At 45.3% G+C, this 17,136-nt stretch overlaps 1 protein-coding gene across 1 annotated transcript in view; it reads left to right on the top strand.

Moving 5' to 3' along the window:
* LOC8025059 (ras GTPase-activating protein 1) overlaps window positions 1-17,136 on the top strand; it is a 30,858-nt gene that overhangs the window by 1,296 nt on the left and 12,426 nt on the right. Inside the window, exons 3-18 of the mRNA XM_042288982.1 lie at window positions 782-931; window positions 1,707-1,842; window positions 2,069-2,139; window positions 2,395-2,512; window positions 4,044-4,128; window positions 5,537-5,681; window positions 5,986-6,061; window positions 7,514-7,661; window positions 10,754-10,836; window positions 11,225-11,298; window positions 11,380-11,467; window positions 13,017-13,196; window positions 14,050-14,117; window positions 15,079-15,155; window positions 15,892-16,064; window positions 16,768-16,927. Coding sequence (XP_042144916.1) covers window positions 782-931; window positions 1,707-1,842; window positions 2,069-2,139; window positions 2,395-2,512; window positions 4,044-4,128; window positions 5,537-5,681; window positions 5,986-6,061; window positions 7,514-7,661; window positions 10,754-10,836; window positions 11,225-11,298; window positions 11,380-11,467; window positions 13,017-13,196; window positions 14,050-14,117; window positions 15,079-15,155; window positions 15,892-16,064; window positions 16,768-16,927 — 1,832 coding nt within the window. The remainder of the gene's footprint in view (window positions 1-781; window positions 932-1,706; window positions 1,843-2,068; window positions 2,140-2,394; window positions 2,513-4,043; window positions 4,129-5,536; window positions 5,682-5,985; window positions 6,062-7,513; window positions 7,662-10,753; window positions 10,837-11,224; window positions 11,299-11,379; window positions 11,468-13,016; window positions 13,197-14,049; window positions 14,118-15,078; window positions 15,156-15,891; window positions 16,065-16,767; window positions 16,928-17,136) is intronic.

The following is a 17,136-nucleotide window of genomic DNA, read 5'->3' as shown; positions in this document are numbered from 1 at the left end:
GTTGCGTTTGTACCCAGCGGTGATGTTTTTTTGTTTTTTTTGCCTTTACCGTAAAATACCGAGGAAGCGCCCATACCCGTACAAGCGCCCACTATTAACATTTTTGAAATTCGAAAATTTGGGCAAGTACACATCAAGCGCCCTAATAAGCGCCCATAGTTGGCTTTACGCGTATTTCGATAAAATGAGGGTGGGCGTTTCTTCGGTATTTTACGGTAAGCTATTATTACAGGTTGGGGTAGTTTTTTCTGAAAATCATAGATTGGGTGCTAGTAGATCAAATGTGCTTTCTAGATCGGTCATTTTGTCCAAACCAACTAGCATCTTAACACGATAGCTTTCGCACAAAATGCGACAGTTTTGAAGGGTTTACAATGGCGGTGGCTTACTTTTTTTTTGTAAATAATGCCTTTTTTGGAGGAAATACTCGTGCGATGCTGATCAACTGTAATTTTCTCACTGAAACTTCTTAACAGACAATTGTAAGTTTTGTATTATGAATGACAATCCTAGTTTGGGAATGCACTACTCATTGTCGAGAGTTTCAATCATAACATGCAGCGAGTCTGTCATTTTATGCATGTGGCCATTAGTCCTTTTTAATTTCTCACAAAACGCACTGCAAGACACTGTTGGCGTGACCAGGTGAAAGCCAGTCCGTTTCCTTTTTCTCTCCTGTCATCAAATCTACTAGTGAGTTGCAAAGTGCTCATTCGGAGCACTAATGTTAGCGGTGACATTTGATGCCCGAGAAAGGGTAATGTGTGGTGCCGCGACCCAGGTGGTACCATGGCCGACTTGACCGTTACACTGCGGAACAGCGCCTGCAATCCGCGGGCGGTCTGGGTCGGTACCTGCTCCGAGAGAGCGACCGCAAGCCCGGTTCCTACGTCCTCTCCTACCTGGGGCACACCGGCATCAATCACTTCAGGTGCTTTGCTTTCCTTGCCAACCTTAGAGTCTGGTCTGCACATGTGCCTCTGACTGACTGACTGCTTTGCGACTGCTCCTAATCGTCTATCTATGCACAGGCATGCTGGCACCATCAATTAGCAGCCCTGGGAATTTCTTACCTGTGTGTAAATGTACTGAAGGTATTGCGGTATTTGCGGGATGAAATCTAGGCACTATCTACGAGAAATGTTCGCTGGCAAAGGCACACGCTGCGGACGGTTGTTGTGATATGATGTTTATGAATCGCCGAGTTTGTGAAACAAAGGGGTACGACGATTCTTGCCACAAGTGGATCGTTTGAAGTCTGCAGAAGCTTTCAAATTTGAGTGAAAAAGGGGGGGGGGGGGGGGCTGCGCAAATGCGTCCACCGTGTGGGAAAGACCAAATTGAACAAAGTGTTGGTGATGCCGAGGGAACCATAAAAGATTTATTGAGGACGACACTTGACCTCTCTGGAAGAGGTGCATGTGTTGTCCCCTGTCCCACTTGTTGATTCATTGTTTATCGGCATTTAACACATTCGTGGTTCACCAACTCAATCAGCTGACCGCCTCACTAATTGCTTATTCTTTCCGAGTACCCTCACATCTTGGTGAATGCAGTGTGTGCCTGTGAACATGTCACATTAATCATACTTGTCAAAGGCTAAGGATTTGCACTTTTTATGGGCTCAAGTTGTGGCTAATCGACAGTTTGCCGTGCAGACCTTGCTGGTTGGTTTCATTTTTATTTTTGTTTTCACAATGTTACAGGATTACTGCCGTGTGCGGGGATTACTACATCGGCGGCCGTCAGTTCGATTCCCTGTCGGACCTTATTGGATACTACACTGGCTGGTCAGACCTGCTCAAGAAAGAGCGCCTGCTTCAACCCGTCTGCCCTCCCGAGGTTTGCATTCACTTTGTCGCACCTCTGCTAAGCGAGGCAGGAGGATCGAGACACAAGCATATCACAAGTAGGACATTTACCGAGTGTCCTTGTACACTGGTACCACAAACAGCGGTAGTGCAGGCTAAAACAGACAGTTGTTGGCAATGATAGCATAAGTTGAAACATGAGTGTTGCTGCCATTATGCCCTGTCGTGCTCACAAGGGCAAAATCTTTCCCACGCAGCCGGTCAACGACAAAAAGCGGGCCATCGCTGTTCTGCCGTACGTCAAGATGGCGGACACAGACGAACTTAGGTGAGCTTTTTCGACTTTATCCACTCATAGGGTTGCCTTTAGTAGCTTTAACAGCATTACGCTAGCCTCGACAACGTGGTACAAGAAAGTTTGCAATGCTCGTAACAGCATTTATGCTCCATTCTGGGTCACATTTCGAAGCACAGAATCTTTACCTGTTTGTATTTTTATTTCTTTGTGTAAAAATCACGCAGACGACCTGGTGTGAAGTAACAAGTGACGCTGAAAGTGTGCGGTTTTGGTTGTGGTGTGCAGTTTTCAGAAGGGAGACATCTTTGTTGTCCACAACGATATGGGTGACGGCTGGCTGTGGTGCACCCTTCACCGCACCCAAGAGAGCGGGCTCGTCTTCAGGGAGCTGCTGGAAGAACTGGTACGCTGGCCTCCACGTTTTTTCGTAAAGCCTACCGCAAACTTTATTTGAAATCAACAGTTTGAATGGAAATCAGAGGAAACTTTCATTTGGCATTCAGATGTCTGTTGCTCTTGTTATTAATTCCTGGCCATCTGGTCTGTCCACTCAGTAGCACTTTGCTGTGTGGTACTGTTGGAAACATTCAGAAAGGTAAAGAGCAACAAACAACATCTGGAGGCCAAGTAAATGCTTTCAGATGGTAGCTTTTTAATGCGGAAGCATTAACTGTCCCACGGAGCGAGCCGACGTCATTGGCTTCAAATGGCCCCTTAAATTCTTTCTCCAAGTTCAGCTAGCTCCCAGCTATGAAACCACGCGAAAAGCCTGACAATGGCACCTAGTTTCCCTGCTTCGGTCGCGTTGGCTGGCGCGCATTGGCTGGCGTGCGTCGACGAGGCTCCCATTGGCCACTGTGCCTCAGTTTCAATGCCTGCTCACCCCATGGCACTGCATGTCTGTCAGCGCACCATTAACACGGAGCGTCTAAGGTCAATGCGCCCAGGAGAGAGCGCGTGTTGACCGGCGACGAAAAGTATGCAGTGGATGAAATAAGGAAGCGGTCCAGCCGCTTGCATGCTTTCGCATTCAGAACTCTTAAGAAGTGTTAAGGTGTACTTCGAGCATTTTTTTTTTTTTTTTTTTTTTACTGAGATAGTGGAGTTTTAGTTAAACAAAACTTCGAAACAGCAAAATAGCCTGAGGGGCGTGGAGCGGATAGCGGTAGCGCTGTATCTGCCGGAGAGTGCACAAAACAGGCACCAAAACTGAAATGCAAGCCAGACTTGTGGTCGGGCTTTCTGATCCGTAATGGATGACGCTCATGATTAGTAGACAGGGGGTTAAAAAAACACCAACACCCCCAAAAACAAAAAAAAAATATATATCTTTAGGCGGTTTATTATGGTGTCAGAAGACTGCCCAATCAATACTTTGCTACTGCGTTACATATATTTTTAATAAAGTAAAAAAACTCAACTGCTCAAAACCGAAACTGGAGTGGGGAGGAAAAAGAAATATAGAGAAGTAAGTTACCAAAAATCACGTGACTGTGCAACTTTTTTTTTTTTTTTTTTTCAATCAATATATTTGCAGCATTTATAAGCCATAAAAAATGAGCATCATATTTTTTGTCTATTTTTAGTATTGAGTGTGTGCCATCGATGACCCACGACTTTGTATATTTTTGGTGGTTGTGTCTAAACCATAGAAAACGGCACGTGACCAGGGAGAATAGAGTGAGCACACTCGAACTGACCGGTTTTCGGGCAAAAAGAAAATGAATTTCGAGTCACATATTGTGTCGTGGGTAGTTGGGCTCTCTTATGTCATATACAAATAAAATCTTGGCAAACTTAAATACCCTGTCAGCGTCCCTCTGAGAGGGACGCTGACAGGGGGATCGCAGCTATTATGGGGATAGCCTGATTTACCCTCTGTGGTCTTGTGCGATTTGCAGAAGCAGTAACACGCGTGCGCTTCTATCTTTTAGGACGATGACGTGGACCCAAACGAAATCTACCCGTGGTTCCACGCCGACATGTCTAAGGAGGCAGCGGTTGAAGAGCTAGCCAAGAGTGAGTATCCTCATATTGCATAGTTTTTTTCTCGCAATGTTGTCATTGTCGCGAGAAGCATCGTACGATTTTGTCTGACTAGATGATTATGTAATTTCAATTTGGTCATTAGATTTGTAAGGCAGTTGACTTGAGGCTGGTTGCTAGACGATCATGCAAAATGTTTGTCATGGTGCCGCTTGGAGTGAGTCCGGCAGTCCATGGTATAGATGCTTTAAACGTGCGCCAGACTGAGCCGCCATTGCCGACCTTTTCTTGTCTTACCAAGATGCCGAACAACTGAGGCAGGCGTTGACGAGCCTCTGCAAAGGCCTATGCTGGGGAGAAGGACACAGTAGCACCTAAAGTGCAATAACCTGTTGTGCTGTGACAATGGTGAAGTGAAGCGAACGGAATGGAGAGGAAACAAAAACTGGAGGTCGGCTATGGCGGTGCCCATGCGCAGCTGACTGAAAGCGTCTGTAGTCCAACAGTTTTAAATGTACCGCAACTTTCAGTAAATTCCAGACTTCGCTGCAATAGCGGACAGTGAAGCTGTTGGAAGGCTGGGATGATCCACTACTGAGGCACAAGCCCAGTTGCGAAAGAGCCACATAGATTAAACAACTTGGCAAATTATGCTCCTGGGAAGTTTATATGCATAGAGGTTGATCCAGCCTTGCTACCTGGCGACACTGGATCAACAGATCGGAGCAATTTAGACGGCAGGGATTAAACAACCGCATGCCGCTCGATGCCCGTCCAGGATTCCCTGGTTCCGCGGGCGCCATTTCTTTCCACGTGTGCCGGGATGCTGTTGCAGTTGGACAGTTGGGTTCTGCGTTTTCGGTAAATACCCATAAACCCCGAGCTGGTTTAATCCAATTCAGGGAAAACCGGAAAAACACAAATTAGAGCTTTCTTTCGCAAAAAAAAAAAAAAAAAAAAAAAACCCAAGCCCCTTTGCCCTTTCCCCCCCACAAAAAAAAAAATAATATATTAGTAGTTTTATTTTGCATTTACATTAAACACAGCCCCATCGTACTGCCAGCGAGGCTGCTTCCTTCTTGGGAAACCAGACAGCTGACCTCGTTTCCTTCTTTTATTGGTGCCGGGACGTTTTTCAAGCATTCTGGGCACAAGCATGTCCTCTGGAGGCTGGAAGATTCCATGCCCACGTCTTGTTTCTTCGACGCAAGGCCCGATAAACACAGATGTTTTGTCCAACACCAAAAAACACATAATCTGTTAAAAACAATACTCTTTTTGAATTTGAAGAAAAATAAACCCCGAAAACACAGAACCCTATAGTAGCACACTACAATCGTCATCGTTGTCATCATCATCATCACCACCATGATGACGAACTTTGGTGACCTGTCATGACTATGTGAATGTGAAGTGATAATGTCTGTCGGTTTTTGTGCAGTGGGCCCTGGCAGTTTCCTGGTGCGCCCGAGCGACAACTCTCCCGGCAACTTTTCCCTCTTCTTCCACATCAACAACACCATTCAGAGGTTCCGCATCGAGCGCAAGGGAAACCGCTACGTCATGGGTGGGCGCTCTTTCGACAGGTGACGGCTTTTCGCGTTTTTCTTCCCCGTTTTCTTTGCCTACGTCTTCACCGTAGAAGGTACACTGAAGCCTAGTCCTCAACTCGCTAAACGTTTTCAGATGAGTTCACCTTTTAAATCATCGCCAGTTCTGATATATAATGTCGTCTTCGGGCGCAGCTGATATTAAACGTCTTAACTAAGAATAGGAGCTGTTATGTTCCGACTAGCGTTTTTGTCTTGCTGCCGGGTATTAAAAATTACATAATGTTCTGTGATTTTCTTTTTTTTTTTTTCCGTTTTCAATGATATAATTTTTTTGCAGCTTGGAGGCTGTGGTGAGCCGCTACAAAGTGGAACAGATTGTTGAAGGACACGTGCTGGGGGACCCTGTGCTCAAGGTGCGGTTTTCTCTTCTGGAATTGGCTTGTGGCCATTTCTTTATTATTTTTTTTTTATTTAGACATACTGCAGGCCTTGAACAGGCCCCTGCAGGTGTGGGGTACATACAAACAACAAAACTATACATATGAGAAACAAGAAACACATGGCAACCATATATATTGCTTATACATCGACATATATACATATGATCGCCATCAGCATAATAAACATGCCATAATCAACGCCTAATATACAATAAAAAAAAAAAAAAAAAAAAGACAGCATCTTTATGTGGTAAGTGATGTTGATTGGGGCGAAGCTCTGGTGGTGCTAATGATACTGATTTTGTTCATAGGTAGTGCTGACGATGCTGATTTTTTTTTATTGCTCAGGGGTAGTGCTGAGTTCCGGGTTGCGTTTCGACTTCATTATTACAGCTTTATGGTCGGTGAAATGCAGAGCCAGTGGTTGTGCTCATTGTTTTCATCCATATCAGAAAGAGAATGTGGTATGGAACGTGGTTATATACGCATTTGAGCATTTGACCGCAGCGCCCTCTCGTTTATAAATGTTAAGCCAATGCATGGAAATTTTAACGCGATTATATATGCATTTGACCGCAGCGCCCTCTCCTGCATAGAGGTTGAGCGGCTACATGCAACGTTTCATCCATGACATTCCCAGCTCTTGAGTTACTACCACATCTCAGAGCCCCCTATTCATCCCGCAGTCGTGGCCGAGTGGTTAAGGCTATGGACTAGAAATTCATTGGGGTCTCCCCGTACAGGTTCGAATCTTGTTGACTTTGAAACATGTTTTTCTTTTTTTAAGAAGGCAGATGGGATGGCGATCGATGTGAGCACGGACGCCGGACGGACAAGGCTAAACCCTAAGGAGCTTCGCCCCTAAAACAAAATGCATAAACACGACTTTCTGAGCTCGTAAAAGTGCCAAGTCGGTCGTCAGCATTACAAGGTGCTGCTAGGGTCCAAATCTCGCAATGGCAAAGTGATGCAGCTCGAGTATTTCCTTCTCTACTTCACTTTTAAACGCAAAACACGTGGTAAATTCGTAACGCGACAGGTGGCGTCACCTTGCGTCGCTTAAAAACACGCTCCTTGACACACTCCTTTTTGAAATATTGTGCATTATTGCATATAAACAGTAACGAGGAATGTGACACTATAACTTGCTTTCTCTCGACCAGTCACTTCTATAATTTTGGAGTCGACTATAAGAACTGTAAAGTATATTGGCAAAAGCCAAATTTTAGGCCCCCAATATGACTCTCCTCTTTCTTTTTTTGCCTATTTTTTCTGTCAAGCTTGTTGTACAATTAGTGGTTGATGATAGGTTCCTTTGCCAACATTGCTTTTACTATCACTGCCCGTCATTCGTGTACTAAACTAATGGTTCTGCCCACCAGTGAAATGAAGATATGCTAACCACCCTTTACGATTGCCCCGCAGGCTCCCTACGAGACACGGCACTCGAGCCGTGCGGAAGAGTTGCAGCATCGGTCAAGGGACATCTATGCGACACTGCGGGAGAGCCGGGAAACTGGCATGGCCAAGCGAAGCAAGGGCGTCTGCATGCAGGGCTACCTCAGCAAAAAGAGTAGGTGCCTTTAAATGCCACTAGTGTTGCGCGAATATTTGAATTTTCAAATGGTAGTTTAGAATAATATGCCATTCGATATTCGCTTTGAGATAAACTGCGACGTTCATACTTTTCGAAGTGTTGATCGTGGCGGGTTAGCCCCAATGAGTGCGCTTCTCACCGAGCACCTGTGCACTGTGGGGAAGCGATATCCGCAGAGCTCTGCAAGCTTGGCTGGTATTGCTTCCCTGCGGTGCACGGGGTCCTGGGTGAGAAGCGCACCCAACAGGGCTAAAGCCTGTTCACACACTCGCGTTCGGAGCGACCACTACGCTTACGAATGGACGCAACCGGTTGGAACAACGAGTTACCGTCGCAGCGAAGCGCCAGACGGCCGTTTCGTTTGTGTTCGTTTGCAGCGCAAGGAGTTGAGCCGGGCTGAACTTTTTCGCTACGCTTGGGAATGACGGGAGCGACTGCAACGACAGACCATTCACAAATTGAGGAGAGCTCGGTTGCGCGCGTTGCATGCCGGTCGTGCCGGTCGCGGCTCCTTCTGTCTGCAAACATTGGCGTCGGTGGTGATCGTCAACGTGGACGGCTTGCTGGAAGCTCATCGTTCCGCGTAAAAGTGCTAGCCTTGACTGCGAATTTTCGTCGTATGTCGCTATGATAACCCAGAACGTACTAGAAGGAAAGATTCACCTACTCGTGCGGCAATGTCGTGGCGGCACTCGCAAGACAGCAGAAATGCCCATGCCGTCGTGTCTGTTCACTTCGACTACAGTGGTGCTTCCTTAGCATTTGTGTCCTCGAACATCGCCCGGATTTCTTATTTGGTGCATTCCATGCTTGTGGTCAAGTTCAAGGTATTACTGGTGCGTACCGTACAAAGGATGCGAATTTTCACGCGTTTTCATCACCCAAGAAAAGTGATTAGTGTTAGCAATCCTGGATGCTCGCAATGTCTATCTGATCACGAAATCATATTTCTACATTGCTATATCGCTGCTGAGATTAAATCGTCTTTTATAATCATAGAAAAGGCGTGTGGCGAGATTTGGACTATTGGCAAAGTCATGATCGTCCAAGACAGTGTATTGCATCTTTTTCTTTTCTTTTTTCATCCACTCTGCCTTGCAAGCCTATCCTGAAAAAAAATAAATAAATAAGGCTTTAGGCTGTAGAAAATTGTCTGTCTATTTTCTGTTACGGCATTGAGTGGCAGGGCGTCCCCTTCTTTCTAGAGGCACCGCTGAAACAGCTGACGGCGGCGTAGAAGCGGTCACCGTGCTGACGACCCGCTACGCTTGTTGCAGTGGTTGCAGGAGTGTGTATGCGCGGCGCAGAGCGGTTGTTCCGGTCACAACGGACGCAGTCGTAGATAACGTGCTTGTTGCAGATGTCTGACCAGCCTTAACTCGCCGCGATTATGCGAGACTATACAGTCGAACCCGGATATATCAAGTTCAAAGAGGATTGTAAAATTGCTTGATATATCAATAATTTGATATACAAAAATATGTTAAATTAAGCTTGATTTGAAATTTCCTGGCGTCTCTGGTCGCGACAAACGGGAGCTTACGAGATAGAGCATCCAAGAGCCACTAAATACAGTAGAGCATAGTTGGCAGGGACCGTAAACCCCGCTGCGCTTACACGCGCACCTGGCCGGGACCTTCACACAGCGCAAGAGACAAAACATAGAAATAAAAAAAACGAAAGAAAAACAGAAAAGCAAGACGCTTAAAAAAAGTTAAGCAAGCAACAAAAAAGAAAGTTTACTAAATTCAGGCAAAAAAAAAGGCAAAAAAAAAGGCAAAGCATTAATCTCTAAAGAAAAAGGTAAACAAACAACGAACTGCGATTGCACAACTACTGTTGTCGACACACTCGACTTGCCGAAGCCTTCTTTTTTTTGCTTATTTTATTTTGGGGCTAGGGGGTCGCGCAGCATCAGCAGTGTTCGGGGAAAGGGAACAGGCTACCATTCCGACAGCAAACACTCCCTGCTCTCCCTACGCACGCGCGCGTGCCCTTCCCCTTGCTTTTGTTATCCTCCACTTTTTTTTTATTTTTTTTTACAGTGCATTGTTTATTGTTTTTTACCGTGTGTATGCTGGCTTGGTGGTCTGCCAGCCCTGCAAGGCAAGCGATGTGCTCGTCACCAGCGCGCAATCGGATCGCGAGGCAAGCAACGGGTGGCCAATCTTCGTTCGCTATATCGAGTGTACCCGCCATGGGAGTTTGATACAAAAAGGCAACATTCCTATAGTATCACAAGTGACAACTACCCGGCGGACTGATTTTTCAAAGGCGGGCATATTCGCAAATGTAGTCCGGTGGGAAGGCGTCACCCAGGATTGGCTCTCTGCGCCCTCCCCTGCTACCTTTCTGTTCAGTGGCACCCGCTGGTTGTCTGCCCCACGGTGCAGAAAGAGGGGCATGGCACAATCTTTGATTGGATTTTTAATTGGGAAATCGGCTGCCCTTGAATGTAATTTAGGTTTTTTTGAGATGCTTAGAGTCCATAGAATGAGTTATGACGGTAGATATACAATCTCAAAATCCACTTGAGTGCCCCTTTAAGGTGGGTTTTGTTCATTCTTTTTATGAACCGGAATTTCTATGGGACGTCAAAGACTGGAGCACTGCCTGGTGGTTTTTGCCATAAAAAAAGGGTTTTATGTTTGGCAGCAATGTCTTGACAACCAGCATTAATCATTCGTGTTGTTATTTTTTTTTTAATCTAAAATTGAAAAAAGGATATATTTATATAGCAAGCAGATTTATAAATTCCCTTGACTAGGATAGCTGCAATGAATTTCTTGTTTACATGCCATGGTTCATAACTATAGTTAAATTTAAATTAACAGCTTAGAAGTGGACAAGGGGAAGGCGAGTTCAGCTGAATTTTTGTTTAAGCATGGTGCTTGGTAGTGAAAGATTTGGAGAAACTATTCAATATTTCATTCGAAAATATTTAGCCAGAACCACTATTCGCTTTGAAATCAGAGTCTACTATTCGTGCATGCCTACATGCCACATTTCTTTTTGTTTCGTTAACTTGCTTTACCTGTTCCTTCTTCTTTTCCCTTCCTGAAAATTAGGCCTGGGAAACAAGAAATGGAAGAACCTCTATTTTGTCCTCAATGCCAAAGAACTTCACTTGTACTTTTTTGACAACCCAAGGGTAAGGAAACTTCTTTTCAGAAAATGTGCATTATTATGGTGCAGAGGTTAGTGTACTCATACGGCACTATTTGGAAAAAGCGGGCACTTGATGTGCACTTTTGCATAGTTTAAAACTCGACAGCAGGTGCTTTCGCGAATACGGGCAATCCCTTAGTATATTACAATGAGTTGATCAAGACCTACAGAAACTGCATCGTTCAACCAACGCATTTGGCCCCTTGTTCCAAAAGCATGGCCTAAACCGAGCTCAAGCACTTGGCTCAGGGACCAGCTTTCAAGAAATCGGGGACAAAACAGTTGTGCTTTTGTATAGCTTAAAGACTTGAGGTTCCCAGCAAGCACGTCCCCAAAAAGGCTGTTTCAAAATCTTGCCTTGTCTCCTCCAGAGAACCAAACCAAAAGGACTGATTGACCTGAGTTACTCATACCTCTACATGGTTCACGACAGCCTGCTAGAAAGGTGGGGCAGATTGTTCCGCAAGTTCCCGTTCCTGTCACAACCGAATTTTAAAAGCCTGCTTGCTCTCTGTTTCCTCCCCAGGCCCAACTGCTTTCAGATTGTGGAGCGGGCATTGCCCTGCCTCAGCACCGTCTACTACCTCTGCGCCAGCTCCTCGGATTTGGTCCGGGTAAGTTCGGTCGTGGCACAGCAACGCACTTGGTAAGAGCCCACAAGTGGAAACTTCCAATACTATAGCGAAGAAACAGATACAATGAAGGCGAATCAGGGTGCGGTGTAATACCGTGTACCAAGGGGGGTCCTTTGGATATTGGGGAATGCCTATCTCTTTTGTACGGCAGCCGATGAACCCTTCCTGGTCTTGTAATTCATGCAGTTAAGGGGGGACACTGACTAGAGATCAAACTTCTGAACTACTCAAGTGATCGGAATGAAATTTGGAGGGGAGATTTAACGTCGGATGTAGGTGTACTTTGCAAACGTTCAGCTCTCTAGGACAATTTAAGATACCTACATAAAAAGATGTCGCACTCTTCATTAAGAAATCTATGATTTGCAAATGAAGCTATTAAGCACCATTTTGACTGCTTGAATATAAAGTAGGAGATGTGGGACTTCGGGCTATCTAATATTTATTACTCAAATGTAAATATATTAGGAAGAGTTATTACCTCAAAATATGAGATGCATATCTGTCCTATGTCAATTTTTGAAAACATGTTTTTTTTAATGAGGACTCCAACTCAAAAAAAAGTAGATAACCCAATTTCCCAGTAAATTTAAGTGCCGAAACATCTTGATTGCGGTATCAGAGTACTTTTACCTTTGAACAAAAGATTCCTTCGTATAAAATTTGCAGCAAAAAGCGGGAATAAGAAAAATGCATTCAAACATTGAACTCCTTCACTTTGTCACTGCCTCACAATGTGTTAAACATATTTTTTATCAATCTAACAATTTGGCGTATGGTTATCAAATTTAGTGTAAGGGTGTATAATTAGTTTCTAAAACCGAAAACCTCAAAATTGGAAAATCAATTTTTTCAAAAATATATTAAATTTAGGCTTATGTCTCTCCTTAAGCACTGCAGAAGCTTAAAAACATTGTAAAGAACAACAGATATACAGAGAATGTTTGTCACATAGGTATCTGACAAACATTCCCTAGTATATGCGTTGTTCTTTACAAGGTTTGTAAGCTTCTGCAGTGCTTAACTGCATGAATTGCAAGACCAGGAAAGGTTCGTCGGCTGTGTATCAGTAGTGCATTAGTGGATGGCTCAAATCTTGTAAAATACTAATGCTTGGCAGCAGAGACAGCCAAGAAATTGTGGGAACTCGGTGAACTTCGAAAGGTTCTTGGGGGAGCCCTAGGAACCCAGTGGAAATTGGCACATAACACAGAAACGTTTTTTGTTCAAAGGGGGTGCCTTGCTACTGGAGAGTGCCACAAGTGCACCTTTTCTCATATCTTAGAGCCTAGCCGCCCAAGTGAGTCATGTAACACGCTAATTGTGGTGGGCAAAGAAGTATGAATAGAGCATTTCCACATCTTGAAACAAACTAGAATACGGCCTAATGATATGTCTTAAACGTACTGCGACACCTTGAGGGTTCAACTGACCTCCCGCGGGGCAAGGTCTGCATGACCTTGAGAGGAGCGCCAAGGTCAATGAGAGGCATTTGTACTGATGTCGAGGTGGACCCCCGTGTTTGCAGGAGTGGATGGCAGCCGTCGGACCGCTCTGCATTCCCCAACTGGCACGTGGCGCCGCCGGCATGGGGAGTCCTCCGCCGGCGGCTACACAAGTGCGTTCGCTCAGCCTCACCCTGCTCGAGGCACACCGACTGCCCGTGCGGCTTGCACCACACCCTTTCTGCATCATCTCACTCAACCAGGTGACTGTCCTGGCATGAAGGGATAAGGGATTGTGAAAACCGTCTGTTAATGGCTTCATTGTATTTCTAGCAAACGCCTATGGGAAGACCATTAAGCTTTGTACCAGGCTTATCCTCTGCAAAGCTACCAGTAACAATGATTCACCAAGCTACATGAGACATGGCTTAGAACCTGTAGTTTGATCCTTGTTGTCGTAAATTCGAAAATTAGACCCCAAGCGGAATAGTTGTTCTCTACCCTAAATGACTGCTTTGCAACAGAAGTGAAGCCAAAACCCCTTTGCAGTTTTGGCCCCCGTGGTGTTAAACTTAGATTCAAAACCACCTTGCTCAATATCTGCCATCTTTTCAGTGTATTCACACTTGGCCACGCACATTCTCTTTTAACTACTATCGTGGTGTATCAGCTTGTACACTGCGTAACACTGTTAGCGTTAAGCACGACTTCGACACTCTTTCGCATTTTGCTTTTGTAAGGGTCCCGGTGGACCTCAAACTTTATCACTTAGGTCAGTTCCCTAACTGAACACTTTTCACCACTGTGGCAGTTTTGATGACAGTTCTTCAACACGAAGAGAAATACAGAAAACTGGCAGTGAGTTCTTCGTGCTAGAAGTGTTGTGGAGTGTCCCTTCCCAAAACTTTTCCCCTAATTCCCGTTGACTCCATGCCACCTCTTCCCTAGCCGAGTGCATCTCTTCTACCATTTGCCAAAGGTTTCCGGTCGTTTATCCCTAGCCACCCCGAGACAACCATCAGATTTTGCCAAATTGGCCATCTTTCCGTCTTTCTGCCACTCCCTAAAGTCCTGTTTCTCGTCATAGTGTCTAAATCTCCCTTTGTTCATGGGTAGGTCAAGGTGTGCAGAACACAAGTCAAGTGCCCTCCTGACCCCATCTGGGAGGAGGACTTTCTGCTCGAGTGAGCCTCTGACTTTTCTGCTTTTCCCTTTTTGCAAGATATGTCTCGGAAAAAAAAAAAAAGATTTTGCTATGTTTTGTGACATTTTTATTAGTGAAAAAAAAGGCATCTATGATTGCAGTTCTGATTCTTCTAAGATAACCAGGGAGTGTGGATTGAGTTTACAACATAAAAGGATCATCTCAAAAACCAAGTTATTGCCCACCTAGGGTTCTTCTCATTGAATATTTTTATTGAACATAAACCGATACAAGGCTCTTAATTTCATTTATTTCATTTTGTGCATTCATGCAAGAGAGGTCGATTGCATGCAATTCGGTAAACTTCCACATTTTTTTGTTTCCGGTTGACACATTTTACGACGCTTTTAGATGACTGTGGCTTTCTTCGTGAAAATGTTTTGTCATCGGTTTGTCACTCGACTGGTTGCTGTGATAGCAGCAGTAGCCTTAACATGTAAAAGCACTTTGTCTCTATAGTACTTTGCAACAGCCAGGAACTGTTAATGTGGATGCTCATGAAAATTGGAATTGCAAGGAAAGTGATGCTTTTACTTGAAAATTGGAAGAGAATCACAGAAAAGCTTAGTAACTGTCAGGCAAAAAATTTGAGGCAACAGCTTGAAAACGTTCCCAACTGTGGGAAGGCAGACTGAGAAACAAATGGTGACGTAACAAAGCGTAATCGCATGGAATCGAAAGGATGTTTAATGACCGAGACTTTCGTGACTCTCTCGATGAGGCGAAATTCCTGCGGCTCGACAAATACGCATCGAGCCCGAATTGGAGGCTTGCAAGCTCTTGTAACCGAAACTTCAAGAATTGAAAGTGTAGGTTAGAGGAATGGAAGTTATTGTGACCCAAACACAAAAGAATTTTGTGTTCAAATTAAATCATTTATTGACGCATTAAAAAAAAATATGTCGCTTCTCTGACGGCCAGTTTTTGTGCCCGGCTCGCAGGGACCTTCCGTCAGACGTCACATCTTTCACCATTACTCTTTACACTAAAGGGAAAAGGTCTAAAGACATGGAAATGGGTGAGTCCCCTTTCACACCACATGTCCTCCACTCTATTCCATTTCTAGAGACATCGTCGACAGCTCGAGAAATGCAGGCCATGGCGAGTCCTGAACATTTTATCGTCGCCCCCCAGTCGACAAGGTTCTAGCGTGAGCCGCCAAGAACGCCAAAAAAGAAATCGCAAAGCGAGAAGCGTGGACATAAGCCACTCCGCGCCTCTTGAGCTGTTGACGGCCCCAGCAATATGTCGTTCATCTCAAAAAAGCGCCTTCAATCACAGTCATGGTCTTGACGTGTTTGGTTTGATCGTGAACTGTGTTAAAGCGGTTATGCTGTTCTAAAAAATAGTGAAACTTGGCGCGTCTATTAAGTAGCATACGAAGATTTCGCACCGAGAATAATCAAGCTCATTTAATTTTTGTGTCACTGTTTCGGTGGTATCAAGGAAAAATTAAGAAAACTCCTTGTCCCATTGCCGCGCTTGATCACCTGCTTTGGCTGAAAGCAAGCATTTTTTTGCGTCACTTGAGAACCGACATTATATGCAGGTATTCGTGTAGCTTCAGCTAGCCTCTTATGAAACGTTTGGAACGTTCGATGTCTGCATGTTAGAGTGACACCAGATTTTTCTACGTTTAACAACTTTTACTTGTCGGGTTAACAAAGATGTCAAGCTGAACCTCATTGCGCTTTGGCTATAATTAAAAGAAAATAATGCATCACATTGACCATCACGCGTGTCGTTTTTCTCAGCGGAAGTCACGGTAGAGCTGGATAGCCTGGTGAACTGCGAGGAGATGGAAGAGTGGTTCTCCCTGGGGGGGCTGACTCCTCCCATCAGGGAGGACTGGGGCTCACTGCGGATGCGCATCCGCTACGTCCACGAAGTCATCATGCCCCTCTCGGAGTACACCACCTTCAAGGAGGTGGGGTGCCCTTGCTTCCACGGGCCTGGGGTGACCGTGGCTGTTCAGAGACAGGGACGGTCATCTGGTCAACCACAGTCATGTGATCGGCTGCAGTGATGGGGACAGCCACAGTCATGCAGACAGCTGTAGTTATGTGAATAGCCACGGTCAAGTGGACAGCCACAGTCGTTTGTGGACAGCCAATCATCTGGCCAACTAGTCAAGCGATAAGCTAGAGTCGTGGTCATGTGGATAGCCATAATTGTGTGGACAGCTGTAGTCAACTGGACAACTACACTCAATTGACTTGACTGACCGTTGCATAGTGCCTCAATGAGAGGCTTCGTCGCTCCCTGTACTTTATGGTTTATGCTGTTCATAACAAAACTACTCAAGTCCCATAAGAGTGTCTCACGACTTCATCACTGTGAGGCTGCAAGAATGCAAGGCGTATCCCTCAAAGCCACAATAAACTAGACATAGAGCAATCCAAAATGGTTCATTGAGATGCAGCTCCACCGAAGATATTAAGCACACTCGGTTACACGAACAGGCTGAATTCGAAACAAGTGCATGCCACTGTGCCCCTAAAGCCAAGTGCAAAAGAGCACTTGCATCGAGACTGGGTTTCTAGGAATTTGAGTTGCAGTAGTGACTTCACGAGACTGGAAGGGACGTCTCAGGCTTGGACGATGACGGGTGTTTTGCGCCACCGCCGCAGCTCGTGGTGGACGACGAGCTCCACCTGGTGAGCGTGCTGGCTGACCTCTGCCACAAGGACCGGATGCCCCTGGCCAGCGCCATGTTGCGGGTCTTCCGCAGCGAGCGGAAGGAGGCACTTCTGCTCAGAGAGATGAACGACAGAGAGATCGACCGCGAGGGCAAGTTCCTTTCTTACCTCGTTCTCACGTCGGGTTGACTCTCTCTGCAGTAGCACAGAAGCAATCATTCAAACTTTCCAGCAACTTTATGGTGGTTTGCAGTCTTAAGATAACCAATTGACGAATTCCAGCTGTCTTGCACACTTTGATTCTCCCATATCTCCAGTACGGTTCCACTCGTGATAGTTGCCACGACGACCTGACATTCA

Source organism: Ixodes scapularis, unplaced genomic scaffold (genome assembly GCF_016920785.2).
Source record: "Ixodes scapularis isolate PalLabHiFi unplaced genomic scaffold, ASM1692078v2 PGA_scaffold11__112_contigs__length_91849675, whole genome shotgun sequence".
In the NCBI taxonomy this organism is placed as follows: Eukaryota; Metazoa; Arthropoda; class Arachnida; order Ixodida; family Ixodidae; genus Ixodes; species Ixodes scapularis.
Note: the sequence above shows the minus strand (reverse complement) of the source record. Positions and strands in the feature narration are given on the sequence as shown.